Source organism: Somniosus microcephalus, chromosome 10, assembly GCF_052327205.1.
Source record: "Somniosus microcephalus isolate GS21.2 chromosome 10, FLI_Smic_1.0, whole genome shotgun sequence".
NCBI classification, from domain to species: Eukaryota; Metazoa; Chordata; class Chondrichthyes; order Squaliformes; family Somniosidae; genus Somniosus; species Somniosus microcephalus.
This window is the reverse complement of record NC_140996.1, coordinates 147,668,605-147,686,339: the sequence shown is the minus strand read 5'-3', so window position 1 is coordinate 147,686,339 and position 17,735 is coordinate 147,668,605. Positions and strand designations below refer to the sequence as shown.

The 17,735-nt window shown below is 47.4% G+C and overlaps 1 protein-coding gene across 3 annotated transcripts in view; it reads left to right on the top strand.

The window, feature by feature from the left end:
- The window catches only part of LOC147111743 (TBC1 domain family member 8-like), a 102,473-nt gene that overhangs the window by 25,618 nt on the left and 59,120 nt on the right, over window positions 1–17,735 (top strand). For 2 of the 3 annotated variants that reach the window (XM_085998939.1, XM_085998937.1), the window contains exons 2-4: window positions 5,752–5,862; window positions 8,239–8,357; window positions 15,371–15,599. In XM_085998939.1, coding sequence (XP_085855065.1) covers window positions 5,752–5,862; window positions 8,239–8,357; window positions 15,371–15,599 — 459 coding nt within the window. The remainder of the gene's footprint in view (window positions 1–5,751; window positions 5,863–8,238; window positions 8,358–15,370; window positions 15,600–17,735) is intronic. The other variant, XM_085998938.1, reaches the window with a different exon arrangement.

The window sequence follows — 17,735 nt, the reverse complement described above, 5'->3', positions numbered from 1 at the left end:
AGTGACTTGCCTAAGTCCGAAATGAGAGTCTTAAACGTAAATAAAGCCAATTACATAGGTATGAGTGGCGATTTGGCTAAGGCAGATTGTAAGAATAGATTAAAAGGTGTGGCGTTAGATGAGCAGTGGCTAGCATTTAAAGAAATATTTCATAATTCTCAACAAAAATACATTCCATTGAGAAACAAAAACTCTAGGAAAAGTGATCCAACCATGATTAACTAAAGAAGTTAAGGATAGCATTAGATTGAAAGACGAAGGTTATAATGTTGCAAAGAATAATAGTAAGCCTGAGGATTGGGGAGTTTATAAAAAAAAAAAAAAAAAATAGCAAAGGTTGACCAAAAAATTGATAAGGGGGGGGAAAAAAATAGAATGAGAGAAAACTAGCAAGAAATATAAAAGCAAATTGTAAGAGTTTCTACAAGTATGTAAAAAGGAAGAGTAGCAAAAGTAAATGTTGGTCCCTTAGAGGCTGAGACAGGAGAAATTATTATGGGGAATAAGGAAATGGCAGAAACATTAAACAAATATTTTGTATCTGTCTTCACAGTCGAAGACACATCCCAAAAATGGAGGGGAACCAAGGGTCTAATGAGAGCGAGGAACTTAACGTAATTAATATAAGTAGAGGAAAAAGTACTAGAGAAACTAATGGGACTAAAAGCTGACAGATACCCTGGAACTGACGGCCTACATCCTTGGCTTCTAAAAGAGGTGGCTGAAGAGATAGTGGATGCATTGGTTTTGATCTTCCAAAATTCCCTAGATTCTGGAATGGTTTCAGCAGATTGGAAGGTTGCAAATGTAACACTGCTATTTAAGAAAGGAGGGAGAGAAAAAAACGGGAACTATAGGCCAGTTAGCCTGACATCAGTTGTCAGGAAAATGCTGGCATCCATTGTTAAGGAAGTTGTATCAAGTCACTTAGAAAATCATAACCTGATTAGGCAGAGTCAATATGGTTTTATGAAAGGGAAATTATGTTTGACAAACTTAGTTTTTTGAGGATGTAACTAGCAGGGTAGATGAAGGGGAACCAGTGGATGTAGTATATTTGGATTTCCAAAAGGCATTCGATAAGGTGCCACATAAAAGGTTATTGCACAAGATTAGGGCTCATGGGGTTGGGGGCAATATAGTAGCATGTATAGAGGTTGGTTAACGGGCAGAAAACAGAGTAGGGATAAATGGATTTTTTTCAGGTTGGCAGGCTGTAACTAGTGGGGTGCCGCAAGGATCAGCGTTGGGGCCTCCGCTATTTACAATCTATATTAATGACCTGGATGAAGGGACCGAGTGTAATGTATCTAAGTTTGCTGATGATACAAAGCTAGGTGGGACAGTAAGATGTGAGGAGAATACAGAGTCTGCAAAGGGATTTAAATAGACTAAGTGAGTGGGCAGTAAGGTGGCAGATGAAGTATAATGTAGGGAAATGTGAGGTTATTCACTTTTTGGTAGGAAGAATAGAGAAACAATATTTTTTAAATGGTGAGAAACTTTCAAATGTTGGTGTTCAGAGAGATTTGGGTGTCCTCGTGCCAAGAAAGCTAGCATGCAGGCACAGCAAGCAATAAGGAAGGCAAACGACATGTTGGCCTTTATTGCAAGGGGGTTGGAGTATAAGAGTAAGGAAGTCTTGCTACAATTGTACAGGGCCTTGGTGAGACCACACCTGGAGTACTGTGCACAGTTTTGGTCTCCTTATCTAAGGAAGTAAATACTTGCCTTGGAGGCGGTGCAACAAAGGTTCACTAGATTGATTCCTGGGATGAGAGGGCTGTCCTCTGATGAGAGATTGTGTAGAATGGGCCTATACTCTCTGGAGTTTAGAAGAATGAGAGGTGAGCTCATTGAAACATACAAGATTCTGAAGGGGATTGACAGGGTAGATGCTGAGAGGTTGTTTCCACTGGCTGGAGTGTCTAGAACTAGGGGGCATAGTCTCCGGGTAAGAGGTAGGCCATTTAAGACTGAGGTGAGGAAGAATTTCTTCACTCGGAGGGTTGTGAATCTTGGGAATTCTCTGCCCCAGAGGGCTGTGAATGCTGAGTCTTCTGAGTATATTCAAGGCTGAGTATATTCAAGGCTGAGATAGATAGATGTTTGGGCTCTCGGGGAATCAAGGGATATGGCGATCGGGCGGGAAAGTGGAGTTGAGGTCGATGGTCAGCCATTATCTTACTGAATGGCGGAGCAGGCTCGAGGGGCCATATGGCCTACTCCTGCTCTTACTAATGATTCGGCGATGGTAATGCCGTTGAATGTCAAGGGATGGTGGTTAGAGTCTCGCTTGTCGGAGATAGTCATTGCCTGGCCCTGGCCCTTCTGTGGTGTGAATGTTACCTGCCATTTATCAGCCCAAGCCTGACCATCGTCCAGATCTTTTTGCATGCAGGCATGGACTGCTTCATTATCTGAGGAGTTGTGAATGGCGCTGAACACTGTTCATGTGAAGTTTCTGTTAATGCGCTGTCAAATATTGAAATCTTTATTTTCAACACTTTTGTGTTCTTGGACAAATTTGTGTGAACCTTTTGGAAGTGACTTAGTGAGTTGCAGTGAATGGTGAGACATAACAGTACCCCCTGCAATGGTGATGCGTGTGAAAGGAATGGCTTGGGCATTGTAGGGATGCTTTATGGTGTTGGTGTGGGGTGGAGCCAACCTGGCGCATCATGTAGCAGCCAGGGTGTACAGCGTCAAGTGCAGTAAATCTGGCCATGGTAAAGCCATCCCTGGCCTCTCGTGCAACAGTGTGGTCAGGTGCTGATGCCGTGTGTTCTGTGCAGCATCAGTTGATTGCGGAGAAGGTTGTTGGTGGTGTTTGTGTTGCTTGTGTGCCTGGTGCTGCTGCTGTTGGGGCTGATCGTGGTAGATTCTGAGCACCAAGGTGAGAGAGTTTCAAGGGCACCGAAGCTGATGTAATAGATGGCAGGTGAAGTTGAGATGACAGAAGCGATCTGTCAATGGCGAGAGAGATTGTTTCAATGAGGTGACACTGGATAGCGAGTTTGCTCCAAACACTTGCAATCTGCATAAAGCTCAATCTGTCTTCCAAATGCAGTAAGCAACAGCTTCTGACCTTGGAAAGTGAACAGCTTTGAGTTGGGAGCTTTTATAGCACATTTGCAGCTGTCAAGTAAAGATATGATTTCATGCTGACACAACTCTCGACCTGCTTACCTGACGTGATCCCCGAGCAGCGGGGAACCCACGGGCGAACTCGTAAAATTTAAAGGTGAGCTCAAAATAGTTTTTAAGTACCTGTTAACAAGCTCTTAATCATCTAAATTGCTTCCCCCGCTGCTTGATGTTGGGTCTGTTCAGCGATGACAGACCCGACATCTGGGAAACGAGCATGGCAGCGGGTTCCTTACACGCTGTCAACAAAAAAAACAAAAAACAAAAAAAAACAAAAAACAAAAAAAATCCACCTCCCCGACCCGCCACCAAATGCGCCCACTGACCAGAATAAATCCCCTCCCCCCCCATGGCAGTCATGAGCACTTTGGATATGACCAATATGCCCACTCGGAAGTAGTGATTGTAGAGGGAGACCCTAACCTGGCTGAGGAACCTGTTTGTCCTGCAGGCAAGACCCTTTCTCAATATTTGCTATTTACCTACCCAGAAGGTCTCCTTCAACCCAATGTGCTGTACCATTTCAACTTTGTCTCATCACATGATGCAATCTTATTGTCAAGTCAGGTCTCCCTGCTGACATCAGTGGAATCAAATTGTGCTTCAGTTTTACTGGAATCAGCTGGTCCCACTGGTCTTACCTGGGCTGGTGGATACCAATGAGTTGCCTCAAAAGCACATAAGGTGATCTCATATCTATTCCAGCTTCTAGTGGCCTTTTCATCTGTTTACTTTGTGCATTGCCTCACATCTTTGATTTTATGTCAGAGAGCTTTCAACTTAGCATAAACTTGGTGGATTTATCCCCCTTGAGTTCCTTCCAGATTATAATATCCATTCTTGTGGGGACCTCTGCAGCACTGTAAAGGAAAGCATGGGTCAGTTCAAATCATTCCTGTCCAGAACTTCCAACATCTGATTTTTCTGTTTTCTGTTTTTTTTTTTTTGGTACAGACTGTTTGGAACAGCTTCAATTTAGCAGGGAAAGGAATCTGAAATATTGGGTAACTGGGGAAGATTCTTCAATTTGTAGCATGGCTTTCAAGTAAATTGCTTGGTACCAAGCACATTGGATTGTTTTAACGAATAGACAAATTACTGCAGAACAGCCCAGGCTTCAGTGCAAAGATGATGGTACAACAGCATGCCCAGTCAATCAGAAGCATCCATGGAAGACTGTTACAGTGGTATTGAAACTTAATTTCCAGCTTCCAGCAGGCAAACCCCTGGACCAAGTCGGGTTAAGAATTCTTAGGACGCTAGGAACCAAAATTATTCGGGGGGACCCCCCTCCCCCTGCATAACCTTTTTTCCCCCAGCCCCCGATCCATTAAAACGCATGCAAACTGCAATGGCAAGTATCTGTATTTATAGTGTAACAATCCTGCTGGCTCTGCCTCACCCCTTCTGATATTTTTAAATGCCAGAATATTTTGATCCAGTGGTTGTATGCAGTTTTTCTGCTTCATGGTAAGGCTTGGCTGAGGCCCTTGGGCAAGGGCCACATATTCTTGTGTGTTAGTGCACCACCAATCCTGGAGCTTAATTTTTCATTTAACTTTTGTTAGTTTGATTTCAAGATTTTCAAAGCTCCTCGCAGGCTTGGATTCAAACTTTCTGTCTCGCCAAACCTAGTGCTTGTACCTCTTGCTGTCTTTCAGAAAACCAGTACAACTACCTTTCAGGCCAAGCAAGGCTTTATTCCAGGAGCCTAAAGATTGTTTGCTAATCACTTGATCAAGTTTGTGAGTGCACTGGAAGTTTTAAAGAAAACTGGTCTTCTGATAGCTTCTGCTCCTCCTCCCCCTTTCTTTCATCAATCTTTGCTTGGCTCCTGGTGCACTCATTTATATAAAAAATAAAAAAATATATTTGGTAATGTTTCCTTCATTGTTCTCAGTAATCTCGTAGTGTTTGGTCAGGGTACAATAGTATTGAAGACTGAATAGTTTCAAGAAACAGGAAGCCTTAGAACCGTTTGGGGGGGTCACTAGATCAGTTCAGTGTAATTTAACTTCAATATTGCTTAGATGCAATCCAGGCCGGACAGCACCTTGACCTGCCATAATGTTTTGAGGCTGTACGATGAATATGTAGTCTTCCTGTAAAACCTTTTTTCTTCCGTTTTATATTTTCAGTATCATTAACTACTTTGGCTGTTTGTCTTTTTGATTGGTTAAATTGTGAAAATGCACAAGGTAATACTGAAATACCAGCATTACAGATATAACCAGTGTCAGCTTGGCTCAGTAGCAGCACTTTTTATTAAATTTGCTGTATTTGTGATGGTCAACTGCTATCTGTTTAGGATGTTGTTGGTTTGCAGCAAGTTCCAGAAAGCTGCATTCTATGGCATGGATAATGGGAGCAATGCCACAATATTTAGTACTTAATTTTTTTGTTACAAGGTCAAAAGGCTCCTGGAGTGGAGTGGTAAAGAGTTGGTCAGGATTATTCAGAGGCCAGTTTGTGCAATGTTTCTTTGTGTAGCTACCAACAGAGCCAAGATGGGATTCTTTTAATTTTAATTTGAGATGTAGTTCAACTGTAGCTTGCTAGAGATTATTAGCTTTGCATCACATTTTTACGTGCTGCTGTCCACAGGTCTACTGGTGGGTGCTTTAGATGCAGTGCTGGACTCCAATGCCCGTGTCGCACCATTTCGAATTTTGCATCAGATGCCAGGATCACAAGTGTATTGGGTCATAGCCTGTGGTATGTAAGACCTGTGTGAAGCTTATCATATTGCATATTTTTCTATAAGATGTTACATTTTGAAAGTCTCTCAGCATTATAAATGTAGCGAATAAGACATTTTCTTAATGTGCAATAGATCTGGACTAAATAATCTAAATTTTATTTGTTTGATTACTCATAATCCTGAGTTTAAGGTTTTTTGTGGGGGAAAGATACTTTACTAGCATTATTGGTTTGCATTTCTCAGCACTAACCAAGTAGTAAAGTCACATTTGGAAGCTGATTAATTTTCTGCTTTGGTGAGCTCCTATACGATGTTGGATTTGGATTTTTGGACTTGACATTTAAACTTTGCTGCTCTCCACTTCTCCTCCCCTTCACCCTCCTGGGCTGTGAAGTGACACAGCCTCCTTTAGCAGAGCATTCTACTTGAGATGAAAGACTATGTAAGGAATGCCAAGACCTGACTTGCAAAATAAGCCACCTATTGGTCTTGAAGAAATTTGTAGCATAGATCGTCCTGGTTGAAAAAAGATTGTGTATAGATGGAAAATGGGCTTTGAAAGAGAAAACAACAATGGGGTGGAGTAAGAGACGGTATATCCAAAACTTGGTGGATATGTTCAGAGGCAAATTAAGGATAAAGGAAATTAAAACAAAACCTATTCTAAGCAGTTGATTTTTTTTTTAGTTTTATCTTTTTGTTGATTCTGTAGTTTGATGGTGGTAAAGATTCGAATAAAGATCCTGAAGTTTATTTGCTTAATGTTTCTGAAGTAGAAATAACAAAGATCTGTTAACATCTGGTCCAGTTCTCTCGAAGCAAGCCTTTCTTGCTGTCTTCTCCTAAAATATACCAACACTGACTCCAACTGGTCCCAACCTCCCTTTCACATTGATATCTATATTATAGAATTACTTTCATTAGAAGTCTCCATTTGTCCCAGTGCCAAGTTTTATAGTTAACTATAGAAAACTGTATTTGTAAAATTTTTGCCAATTACATTTGCTGGAAAATATAATGTTACTATTTACAGAACCTTAGTAAATTGGTACTTGTCAAAAGCTGGATTTATACTTGCAAACACTCAATTGGAATGAAGGTGCAAGATGATACTTAGTTATGGCTTCACATCACCCACCCAACAAAAGAATTTGTATGCTAAAAATTGGTTGAATCTTTTGCCTTATAAGGAATATCCAAATTTCATTGTCAAGAGAGCAGATCCAGTGTCATTGCATGCATTGTTGGGGAGCAGCTCCCTAGAAAAAAACTGGAAAACACATCCAGCAACAACTGGTGCCAGCTTGGGCTCCTCTGGACTAGATGCCATAATTCGTGTCACTAGAGTAGACTCATTCATGTGAAGAAGGACATAGGAACAAAAGTCTGCACAAAAAACTCTTAATACTATTGGCCCAGAAATTCGGGTTGGGGGCTTCCCGCGGGTGCAAGCCCCCGTCCTGCACTTACCTTGCGCGCCGGCCGTTGAGCTGTGGGCCCCCGTGGAATTCCGATCCTGGGCCTGCTCCAACTGCCGGCGCGCAGTGCTTGCGTATCCCAGGGCGCAGTTAGTTCGATGCGTCCCCTGGGATCACGTGGGCCATGGAGAGCCAATCGGAGCAGGGAATGCTTCATTCATAAGTTTGACAGGAAGGGCTGTCAAACTTATAAATACTATAAGCCCCAAAACATCACTAAATCTTCAAATAAATTTTTTAAAATCGCATTTTTAAAATAAACTATAAATTACATGAAATAACTATTTTAAACAATTTAAATTTTTGAAAATTTTATTTTCTAACGGGGCTAAAAATAAACTTACCTTTTTAAAGTATTAAAAAATAATAAACCTGTGGGGGAAAAAAAAAGTTTTAATTTTAATTAATTCACCACTTACCTTGTAAAAAGCAGGCCTTGCGACTGCTTTTTATGTGTAACTTCTGGAGACTTGCCCTCCCGGGAAAACCTGCAAAAAAAAAAAAAAAACAACACGTTCGATGCGCACGCGCAGCCTCTTCTGCGCACACGTTCGACCTTTCAACCCCTTCTTTCAGGGGAACAGAAGTGCTGGTTTCCCGCGCATGCGCAGTGCATGCAGGAAACTAGCACTTCCATTGGGCTTAAGGGTGAGTACCCCGTGCGTACTCACCTGTGGAGACCCAAATTTCTGGGCCAATATTTTTAACCAACTTCCTTTTGGCATTTATGCAAATTCCACATATCCATGTCATAAGTTGGTGTGATTTTTAAATTTCACTGGACTTGGAAGTGTTAAAGGGAAAGAAAGGATTGCCCTTTTTATAAACTTCTGGGCATAGACTTGTCACTGTATACAAAATATCAACATGTAATTTATGATCTGAATTTTTTTCCTCCACATCCTCTAAAAGGTGCCACTGTGGAGGAAATCCATCAACACTGGGAGTGGTTAGAACAGAATCTTCTGCACACCCTTTCAGTATTTGATAATAAAGATGATGTTATCAGCTTTGTTCATGGTAAAGTAAAGGTAAGTGCAATCCAGCAAAATTGTTCTGAACAATTGAGCTAATTAAGATAAAAGCATTTGTCCTGCTTCGTGGGACACTGGGGAATGCGAGGAAATGTTCAGTATTGTGCAGCTTACAAAAAGTAAATACTGTGTTGCAATAAAACCCGATTTATCTGCTACCTTCTATTGGAATAAATGTGCAGAGCTCCATTCTTTTTAACCAGCACAAGAAGGGTACAATTTATTGTGTAAAGTTGGAAGTAGCAAAAATGCATTTAATAGAGGAGCAATTGAATATCTTGGATAATTAGCAGTTAGTTTCCCCCATGTGAGTGGAATCCTCAATTCATGGATGACTGCCTCACTTAGAAATATGTGTTGAAATGTGTGACAGCCTTGCTTAGATCATTCTTGGTTATAATGGGGACTGTTGGGCACAAAGCAGGATGCTTGCAATGCACATTATATTCTACACATTGCCTTTCCAGAAGCAACTGCTGGCCATCTTGAAAGTGTGCTTGCAGGAAAGTGAAGGTTCAAATTCACAATATACTTATAATAGTGGTAACATTTGACAATACAAGTAAATCATGGATCTAGTAAGAAGAATTTTGTGATTCAATACAAAAGTTAGAATAAATTGCCAAGTTTCTGTCTGTATAGTTTGGAAAGAAACTGTTTTTTGCTACTTTAGATCAAGACTTTTTTTAAATATTTGTTTATGGGATCAGGGCATCACTGGCAATGCCAGCATTTATTGCCCATCCCTAGTTGCCCTTGAGAAGGTGGTGGTGAGCTGCCTTTTTGAACCGCTACAGTTGTGTATGTACCTTTTTAAGAGAATAACTGGTCTCAGACTGCAGTACCGGCAGTGACCACCCCTGTATAAAAGGCGCTAGAGAGCCTCTTGGTTAGATTCGTTTATGCCTTCCACCAGTAAAGATCGTTTTGTTTTCTCTCCTGCTAGTCCGTGTCTCAATCATTCACTGACTTAACACATGTGGTGAAGGTACTCCCACAGCGCTGTTAGGTAGGGAGTTCCAGGATTTTGACCCAGCGATGATGAAGGATCGGCGATATACTTCTAAGTCAGGATGGTGTGTGGTTTCGAGGGGAACTTGGAGGTGGTGGTGTTCCCATGTGCCTGCTGCCCTTGGCCTTCTCGGTGGAAGAGGTTGTGGGTTTGGGGGGGCTGCTGAAGAAGCCATGGCGAGTTGCTACAGTGCATCTTGTAGATGATACACACTGCAGCCACGGTACACTGGTGGTGGAGGGAGTGAATATTTAAGATGGTGGATGGGGTGCCAGTCAAGCGGGCTGCTTTGTCCTGGATGGGGTCGAGCTTCCGGAGTGTTGTTGGAGCTGCACTCATCCAGGCAAGTGGAGAGTATTCCATCACACTCCTTACTTGTGCCTTGTAGATGGTGGAAAGGCTTTGGGGAGTCAGGAGGTGAGACACTCGCCGCAGAATACCTAGCCTCTGACCTGATCTTGTTGCCACAGTATTTGTGTGGCTGGTCCAGTTAAGTTTCTGGTTAATGGTGACCCCCAGGATGTTGATAGCCGGGGATTTGGCGATGGTAATGCCATTGAATGTCATGGGGAGGTGGTTAGACTCTCGCTTGCAACTAAAACATCTGGGCCTTGAGTTTCCACATGATTTCCGCTCAGATATCCGTGTATTGTAGGTGGAATCGAATGAAATAGTGTTACAGATCGCGGAATTTTAAGCGTAAGTGAGTTGCATCCATAACTACTTTACGCTTAAACGTCCACAATCTTTTACGCAAATTCAAAAGTCCATTCGGCCAAAGCAGACCCTGCCCACTCTGTGACGCTGGAGTTCCAGTCACAAATCAATTGCACTGATTAATGGGAGATTTTGTGTTCAGACTTGTACTAATGTGTTTGGGTGGAAACTTGAGTGAAACATCAACCTCAGCAAAACCGGAGCAGTATCCAGTGAATTCTGGGCATGTTTTGCCGATTGCACCCTTGGCTCCATGCCCTGATTTAGAACCAGTAATTACAATGGCACCAAGTTTTTAAAATTTAGAAAAAATCATTCTATTGAAGTATAATTAGTTACCAACAAACCCCATTTCTGTTTGTGTCTCTTGGCTTTCATTGAATTAAGCATTTGTGAAATACTGGGACCATGCATACAATGTATTTTGTGCTATTGTGGCGTTGCCACATTGGGGAAACACTGTGTATGTAGATAAACCTGTATAATCCCCTTTTTAACTGCTGTATTTCCCCCCCACCCCCCCCCCCCCCCACCCCCACCCCACAAGACAGTTGCAAGCTGAGAGGAATAAGGCACGTTCAGACTTGCCTGCTGCTGAGAGAAGGAAAACCAATCAGGTTCCAGCAGGTGACCAATCCGTGAGTCATCACAGGTTCGCGGGCTTCACGAATTCAGTACTGTATTGTGAGAGTTGGAGTAAAGACCTATTTCTTGTAGCTCGCTGTGTTGCCTATTTCTTTACGCGGGAGACCGTAGTCCCCCACATTGGTGACCCCGAATGTCGGCGGCCGAAGCCCCTGACTCACGCAGTCCTACAGAGGCCAGCAACGACCCGACGGCAACCAGCAGCAGCCTGATGTCGGCCGGCGCCGCGTCCTTGAAGCTCCCCACCTTCTGGGAACACCAAGCACCAGCTTGGTTCGCGCACTCGGAGGCCCAATTCACCCTTCGCAGGGTTGAAGATGATGAAGAAAGGTACCTCCACGTAGTCTCAGCACTAGCAAGCTCTACCGCCGCTGAAGTTCTCGACCTGCTGGGGAACCCACCACAGACCGGCAAGTACTCAACCATTAAGGGCCGCTTGCTGCAGGCTTACGGCCTGTCCGGGGAGGAGAGGGCCCGCAGGCTTCTCTCTACCAGGCCTCGGTGATTCTACCCCGACCCAGTTGATGAGCCGGATGCTTGCGCTCCTGGGCTCTGAACCGCAGTGCTTCTTGTTTCGGGCCCTTTTCCTCAGCCTGCTTCCTCAGCAGGTACAGACTGCCTTCGCGGGGTCCCCGATCGGACTGCGTACAACTGGCAGCCGCCCAACTCTGCTGTGCAGCCGCGAGGCTCCCCGACACCACCGAGCGCGCGCCGCTACGCCAGGCCGCAGAACTATGCTACTACCACGTGCGTTTCAGCCACAAGGCCCAACGCTGCAGAGCACCCTGCTCTTTCGATCAAACCAAGCTGGCCGCCCGGACCAACGCACCAGCCCCGCGCCGCCGCCTAGGCCCGCTCGACTGCACCCCCGCCACCACGATGGCCATTGGCACCGCAGGTAAACTGCTGTACATAACCGACTCTCTTCAGGGCGCAGATTCCTTTGCGACACCGGAGCCCAATGCAGCATAATTCCTGCCTCCCAGCTCGACATCCAGGCAGGCCGCAGCGGCCCACCCCTCGTGGCGGCAAATGGCGCAGCCATCGCTACTTTCGGAAAGCGACGGGTCGAGGTTTGTTTCAACGGCCAGCGATTTACGTGGGATTTCGTGACGGCCTCGGTGGCACATCCCTTGCTGGGTGCCGATTTTCTTTGCGCCCACGGACTCCTGGTCGACGCAGCAACTTTCGCTTCACTGGCCTGCCAGCAGAGCAACAGCCCAGCCCTCGTCGGGTCCTGCTCCGCCCCGGTGCATGACGACTACGCCCGCCTACTCGCAGATTTCCCGAGGCTCTCACAACTGACTTTCTCAGCCGCGGCAGCCAAGCATGGGGTTGAGCACCACACCGCCACTACGGGACCACCAGTGTTCGCTCGAGCCAGACGCCTGGACCCAGCCAAGATGGCGGTGGCCAAGGAAGAATTCGCCACGATGGAAAAACTGGGCATCATCCGCTGCTCGAACAGCCCTTGGTCTCCCCCCTCCATATTGTGCCCAAGCCGGGCAGTGGCTGGCACCCCTGCGGCGACTACACACGGCTCAACGACGCCACCATGCCCGATAGATACCCCATTCCGCACATCCAAGACTTCTCGGCACACCTAGCAGGAAAGTCCGTCTTTTCCAAGGTCGACCTGATTCGCGGCTACCATCAGGTCCCCATCCACCACACAGACGTCCAGAAGACGGCAGTCATCACCACCCCCTTCGGACTGTTCGAGTTCCTGCGCATGCCCTTCGGGCTTAAGAACGCCGCACAGGCCTTCCAACGGCTCATGGACTCCGTCCTACGGGACCTGAGCTTCCTGTTCGTCTATCTGGAAGATATCCTCGTGGCCAGCACCAGCAAGGCCGAGCACATCGCGCATTTGCGCTCCCTTTTCCAGTGCCTCAGCCAACACAGGCTAATCGTCAACCCAGCCAAATGCCAGTTCGGAGCAGCCCAAATTGACTTTCTCGGCCACAGAATCTCGCCAAGGGGAGCCATTCCCCTTCCTTCCAAGGTGCAGGCGGTGGCGGACTTTCCCCAGCCCACCTCGGTCAAGGCGTTGCAGGAATTTTTGGGGATGGTCAATTTCTATCACCGGTTCGTGCCCAAGGCCGCCACACTCATGCGCCCCCTCTACGAAGCCACCAGGGGCAAAACGGGTAAAGAGCAACTCACCTGGTCCAGCGAGATGGCGACAGCCTTCCACCAGACCAAAAGCGCCTTGGCCAATGCCACACTACTGGCCCACCCCATCCCGGGTGCCAAGACCGCCCTCACCACGGACGCCTCGGATTACGCCGTCGGCGCCGTCCAGCAACAGTGGGTCGAAGGCGCGTGGCAGCCACTGGCATTTTTCAGCCGACAGCTGCGCAAGAATGAGCAGGCCTACAGCACGTTCGACAGAGAGCTCCTGTTCTTGGCAATCCGGCACTTCAGTTTCCTTCTGGAAGGCCGGCCGTTCACCGCATTCGTGGACCACAAGCCGCTCACTTTCGCCATGGCCAAAGTAACCGAACCCTGGTCCGCGCGCCAACAGCGCCAACTCAACTTCATCTCGGAGTTCACCACGGACATCTGCCACGTCGCCGGCAAGGACAATTTGGTGGCCGACTGCCTCTCAAGACCCTCGCTCCACGCAGTGCACCTGGGCATCGACTACGCCAGCATAGCGAGAGACCAGGCCGCCGACTCGGAGATCCAGGCCCTCAGGACGTCAATTACCAGCCTCACCCTGGCCGACATCCACTTCCACGCAGCCGGCACAACCCTCCTGTGCGACGTCTCGGTCCCCTCGCCTAGGCCGGTCGTCCCATCCGCCTGGCACAAGCGAGTTTTCGACATCATCCACGGCCTTTCACATCCAGGGATGCGTGCGTCTCAAACTTATGTCCGCCAAGTTCGTCTGGCCTGGACTCCACAAGGATGTGAGAGACTGGACCAACACATGCCTGGTGTGTCAGCGCGCTAAGGTCCAGCAGCACACGAAGGCGCCATTGGAGTGTTTCCCGGTGCCCGAGAGGCGTTTCGACCACGTCCACGTCGATCTGGTAGGCCCCTTGCCGCCGTCGCACGGTTTTACACACCTCACGATCGTCGACCGCACCACCAGATGGCCCGAGGCGCTTCCCCTCTCCACCACCACGACCGACGTCGCGCGAGCATTCGTCTCGACATGGGTGGCCCGGTTCTGCGTGCCGACCGACATATCCTCGGACAGAGGCCCCCAGTTCACCTCCCACTTGTGGAATGCCATCACCGCCGGCATCGGCACCAAGTTGCACAAGACAACAGCCTACCACCACAGAGCCTGTTGGCCTGCGGAGCGCTTTCATCGTTCTTTGAAAGCCTCCCTCCGCGCCAGCCTGGCTGACACCAGCTGGATTGACAAACTACCCTGGGTTCTCCTGGGATTGCGCACCGCGCCCAAAGAGGATCTCCGCGCCTCCGCGGCCGAGATGGTCTACGGCCAACCGCTCAGTACCAGGCGACTTCCTCCCCCTGACAACGGAGCCGTGGTTGGCCGCCAGACAGCATTCCCTGCACCAGGACGCGGCCCAGCAATTCCGTCCAGTGCCCACTTCGCAACACGGCCCGCAGCCGTCCTACGTGCCTCGAGACTTACGACATGCAGAGTTCATCTTCGTGCGCCGGGACGCGCACCGAGGCCCGCTGCAGGCACCATACACCGGCCCCTTCCCAGTATTGGAGACGGGGGACAAAGCTTTTCTTATCGATGTCGGCGGGAAGCCGGACCTTATTTCAGTAGACCACCTCAAACCGGCGCACCTGGACCTCAGTGTCCCGTTTCGGCCGGCTCTTTTCCCCCCCCCCTCCCACGGCGGGGCAGACCTCCCGCGTTGGCGGCGGCCCCACAAGAGGACCAAGACACGCCAGAACCTTACTTCCCGGCCGCCGGCAGCCAGACCAGCCGACGAACCAACCGGCCGACCTCCCAGACAGCCCTCCTCACGCCAGATGGCTACTACAGCCGCTACGGCCGCTTGGTCAAACCTTCGCAGAGACTGACTTTTACAGTTAACGAGGATTCTGGGGGGGGGGCGTGGGCGTGGGCGTATGTGGCGTTGCCACATTGGGGAAACACTATGTAGATAAACCTGTATAATCCCCTTTTAACTGCTGTATTCCCCCCGCCCCCCCACCCCACAAGACAGTTGCAAGCTGAGAGGAATAAGGCACGTTCAGACTTGCCTGCTGCTGAGAGAAGGAAAACCAATCAGGTTCCAGCAGGTGACCAATCCGTGAGTCATCACAGGTTCGCGGGCTTCACGAATTCAGTACTGTATTGTGAGAGTTGGAGTAAAGACCTATTTCTTGTAGCTCGCTGTTGCCTATTTCTTTACGTGGGAGACCGTAGTCCCCCACACTCTAAGCATGTTTGTCATATACGCATCATCAGTATGCATGGTATGTGGCTAGCTACAGACTTGATCAAAATGTACAATGCTCGAGAAGCCTATTACAGTATTCTATAAATATAGCTTCACTTTATTAAATCTGAAAAATAGATTGCTTGTTACCAACAGTATGAGTGTCAAAATGGGATTAAAGTGGAAAATGTAACATTTTCCTTTTGCATTTGGTTGTATTACAGTTTTTTAAAAAGTTTTATATCTGTTGCTATCAGGGGCTTATAGCAGAAGAAACCAGGAGCAAATTGGCAGAACAGGAAGAAGATCCTGAGAAGTTTCGGGAGGCCCTGGTAAAATTTGAGACCAGATTTAATTTCCCAGACTTGGAAAAGCTGGTGACTTATTATTCGTGTTGCTGCTGGAAGGGGCGGGTTCCCCGTCAAGGCTGGATTTACCTCAGCATTAACCATCTCTGCTTCTATTCTTTCCTGCTGGGTAAGGAAGGTAAGAATAGATGAAGGATATAAACTAAGTCAGTCAATTGTAAGAAAAACTATTTTATGATTCAGAATTGTATTTCATTTCATTATTTTGACTTGTACTACATCAAATTATGAAGGTACACTGGTAGCAAGGTTAAAATTTTATTTCTGCATCCAATTCTCTTTCTCAAACTGAGTTATAGTCCAACTGCTTTATTTGAAATCACAAGCTTTCGGAGCGCTGCTCCTTCGTCAGGTGAAGTGGAGAGATGCATAAAAACACAGCTTATATAGTCAGAGAATAATGTCAGATGTTTACAGGTAATCTTTCTAACTGCCATTTATCACACCTCAGCAGAGAGATAATCACAGCAATCAAAGGTGTAAATGGTGTCCAAACAGGTCAGGCAGGAAAACATTACATCAAAGAACAATGAGGTGGGGTCACAAGGGGTCAAATGTTGCAGATGCTGGGGTCTGTATGAAAAACAAAAAAACAGGAAAAATTTTTTTTGCTGGAAATCACAGCAGGTCCGGCCGCATCTGTGTGGAGAGAACAAGCCAACGACGACTCGAGTCTGGATGACCCTGCGTCAGGTGGGGTTACATGTAGCGTGACACTCAAGACAGTCCAGAATGTCACCCGAGCACAACGCAACGCCATCCACGCTCTCCAGACCAACCGCAACATCGTCATCAAACCAGCAGATAAAGGAGGAGCCATCGTCATACAGAACAGAACGGACTATTGCAAAGAAGCATACTGACAACCAGGAACACTACAGACAGTTACCCGCAGATCCGACCAAAGAACACACCCGCCAACTCAACAGACTGATCAAGACCTTCGATCCAGACCTTCAAAAGCATCCTACGCGCTCTCATCCCACGTACTCCCCGCGTGGGAGACTTCTGCCTCCCAAAGATACACAAAGCCAACACACCCGGACGTCCTATCGTATCAGGCAATGGAACCCTGTGTGAGAACCTCTCTGGATACGTCGAGGGCATCCTGAAACCCATCGTACAGGGAACCCCCAGCTTCTGTCGTGACACTACAGACTTCTTACAGAAACTCGGCACCCACGGACCAGTTGAACCAGGAACACTCCCCGCCACGATGGACGTCTCGGCACTCTACACCAGTATCCCCCACGATGACGGCATCGCTGCGACAGCCTCAGTACTCAACACCAACAACAGCCAATCCCCAGACGCCATTCTACAACTCATCCGCTTCATCCTTGACCACAATGTCTTCACCTTCGACAACCAGTTCTTTACCCAAACACATGGAACAGCCATGGGGACCAAATTTGCACCCCAATACACCAACATCTTCATGCACAAGTTCGAGCAAGATTTCTTCGCTGCACAGGACCTCCAACCAACGCTATACACCAGATACATCGACGACATTTTCTTCATATGGACCCACGGCGAAGAATCACTGAAAAGACTACACGATAACATCAACAAGTTCCATCCCACTATCAAACTCACCATGGACTACTCCTCAGAATCGGTTTCATTCTTGGACACACGAATCTCCATCAAAGACGGACGCCTCAGCACCTCACTCTACCGCAAGCCCACGGACAACCTCAGGATGCTCCACTTCTCCAGCTTCCACTCTAACCATGTTAAAGAAGCCACCCCCTATGGACAAGCCCTGCGAATACACAGGATCTGCTCCGACGAGGAGGAACGCGATGGACACCTACAGACGCTGAAAGACGCCCTAGTAAGAACGGGATATGACGCTCGACTCGTTGATCGACCGTTCCGACGGGCCACAGCGAAAAATCGCATAGACCTCCTCAGAAGACAAATGGGACACGACCAACAGAGTACCCTTCGTCGTCCAGTACTTCCCCGGAGCGAAGAAACTACGCCATGTTCTTCGCAGCCTTCAACATGTCATCGATGACGATGAACACCTCGCTAAGGCCATCCCCACGCCTCCACTACTCGCTTTCAAACAGCCGCCTAACCTCAAACAGACCATCGTTCGCAGCAAATTACCCAGCTTTCAGGAGAACAGCGACCACGACACCACACAACCCTGCCATAGCAGCTTCTGCAAGACATGCCAGATCATCAACACATACCATCATCACACGTGAGGACACCACCCACCAGGTACAAAGTACATACT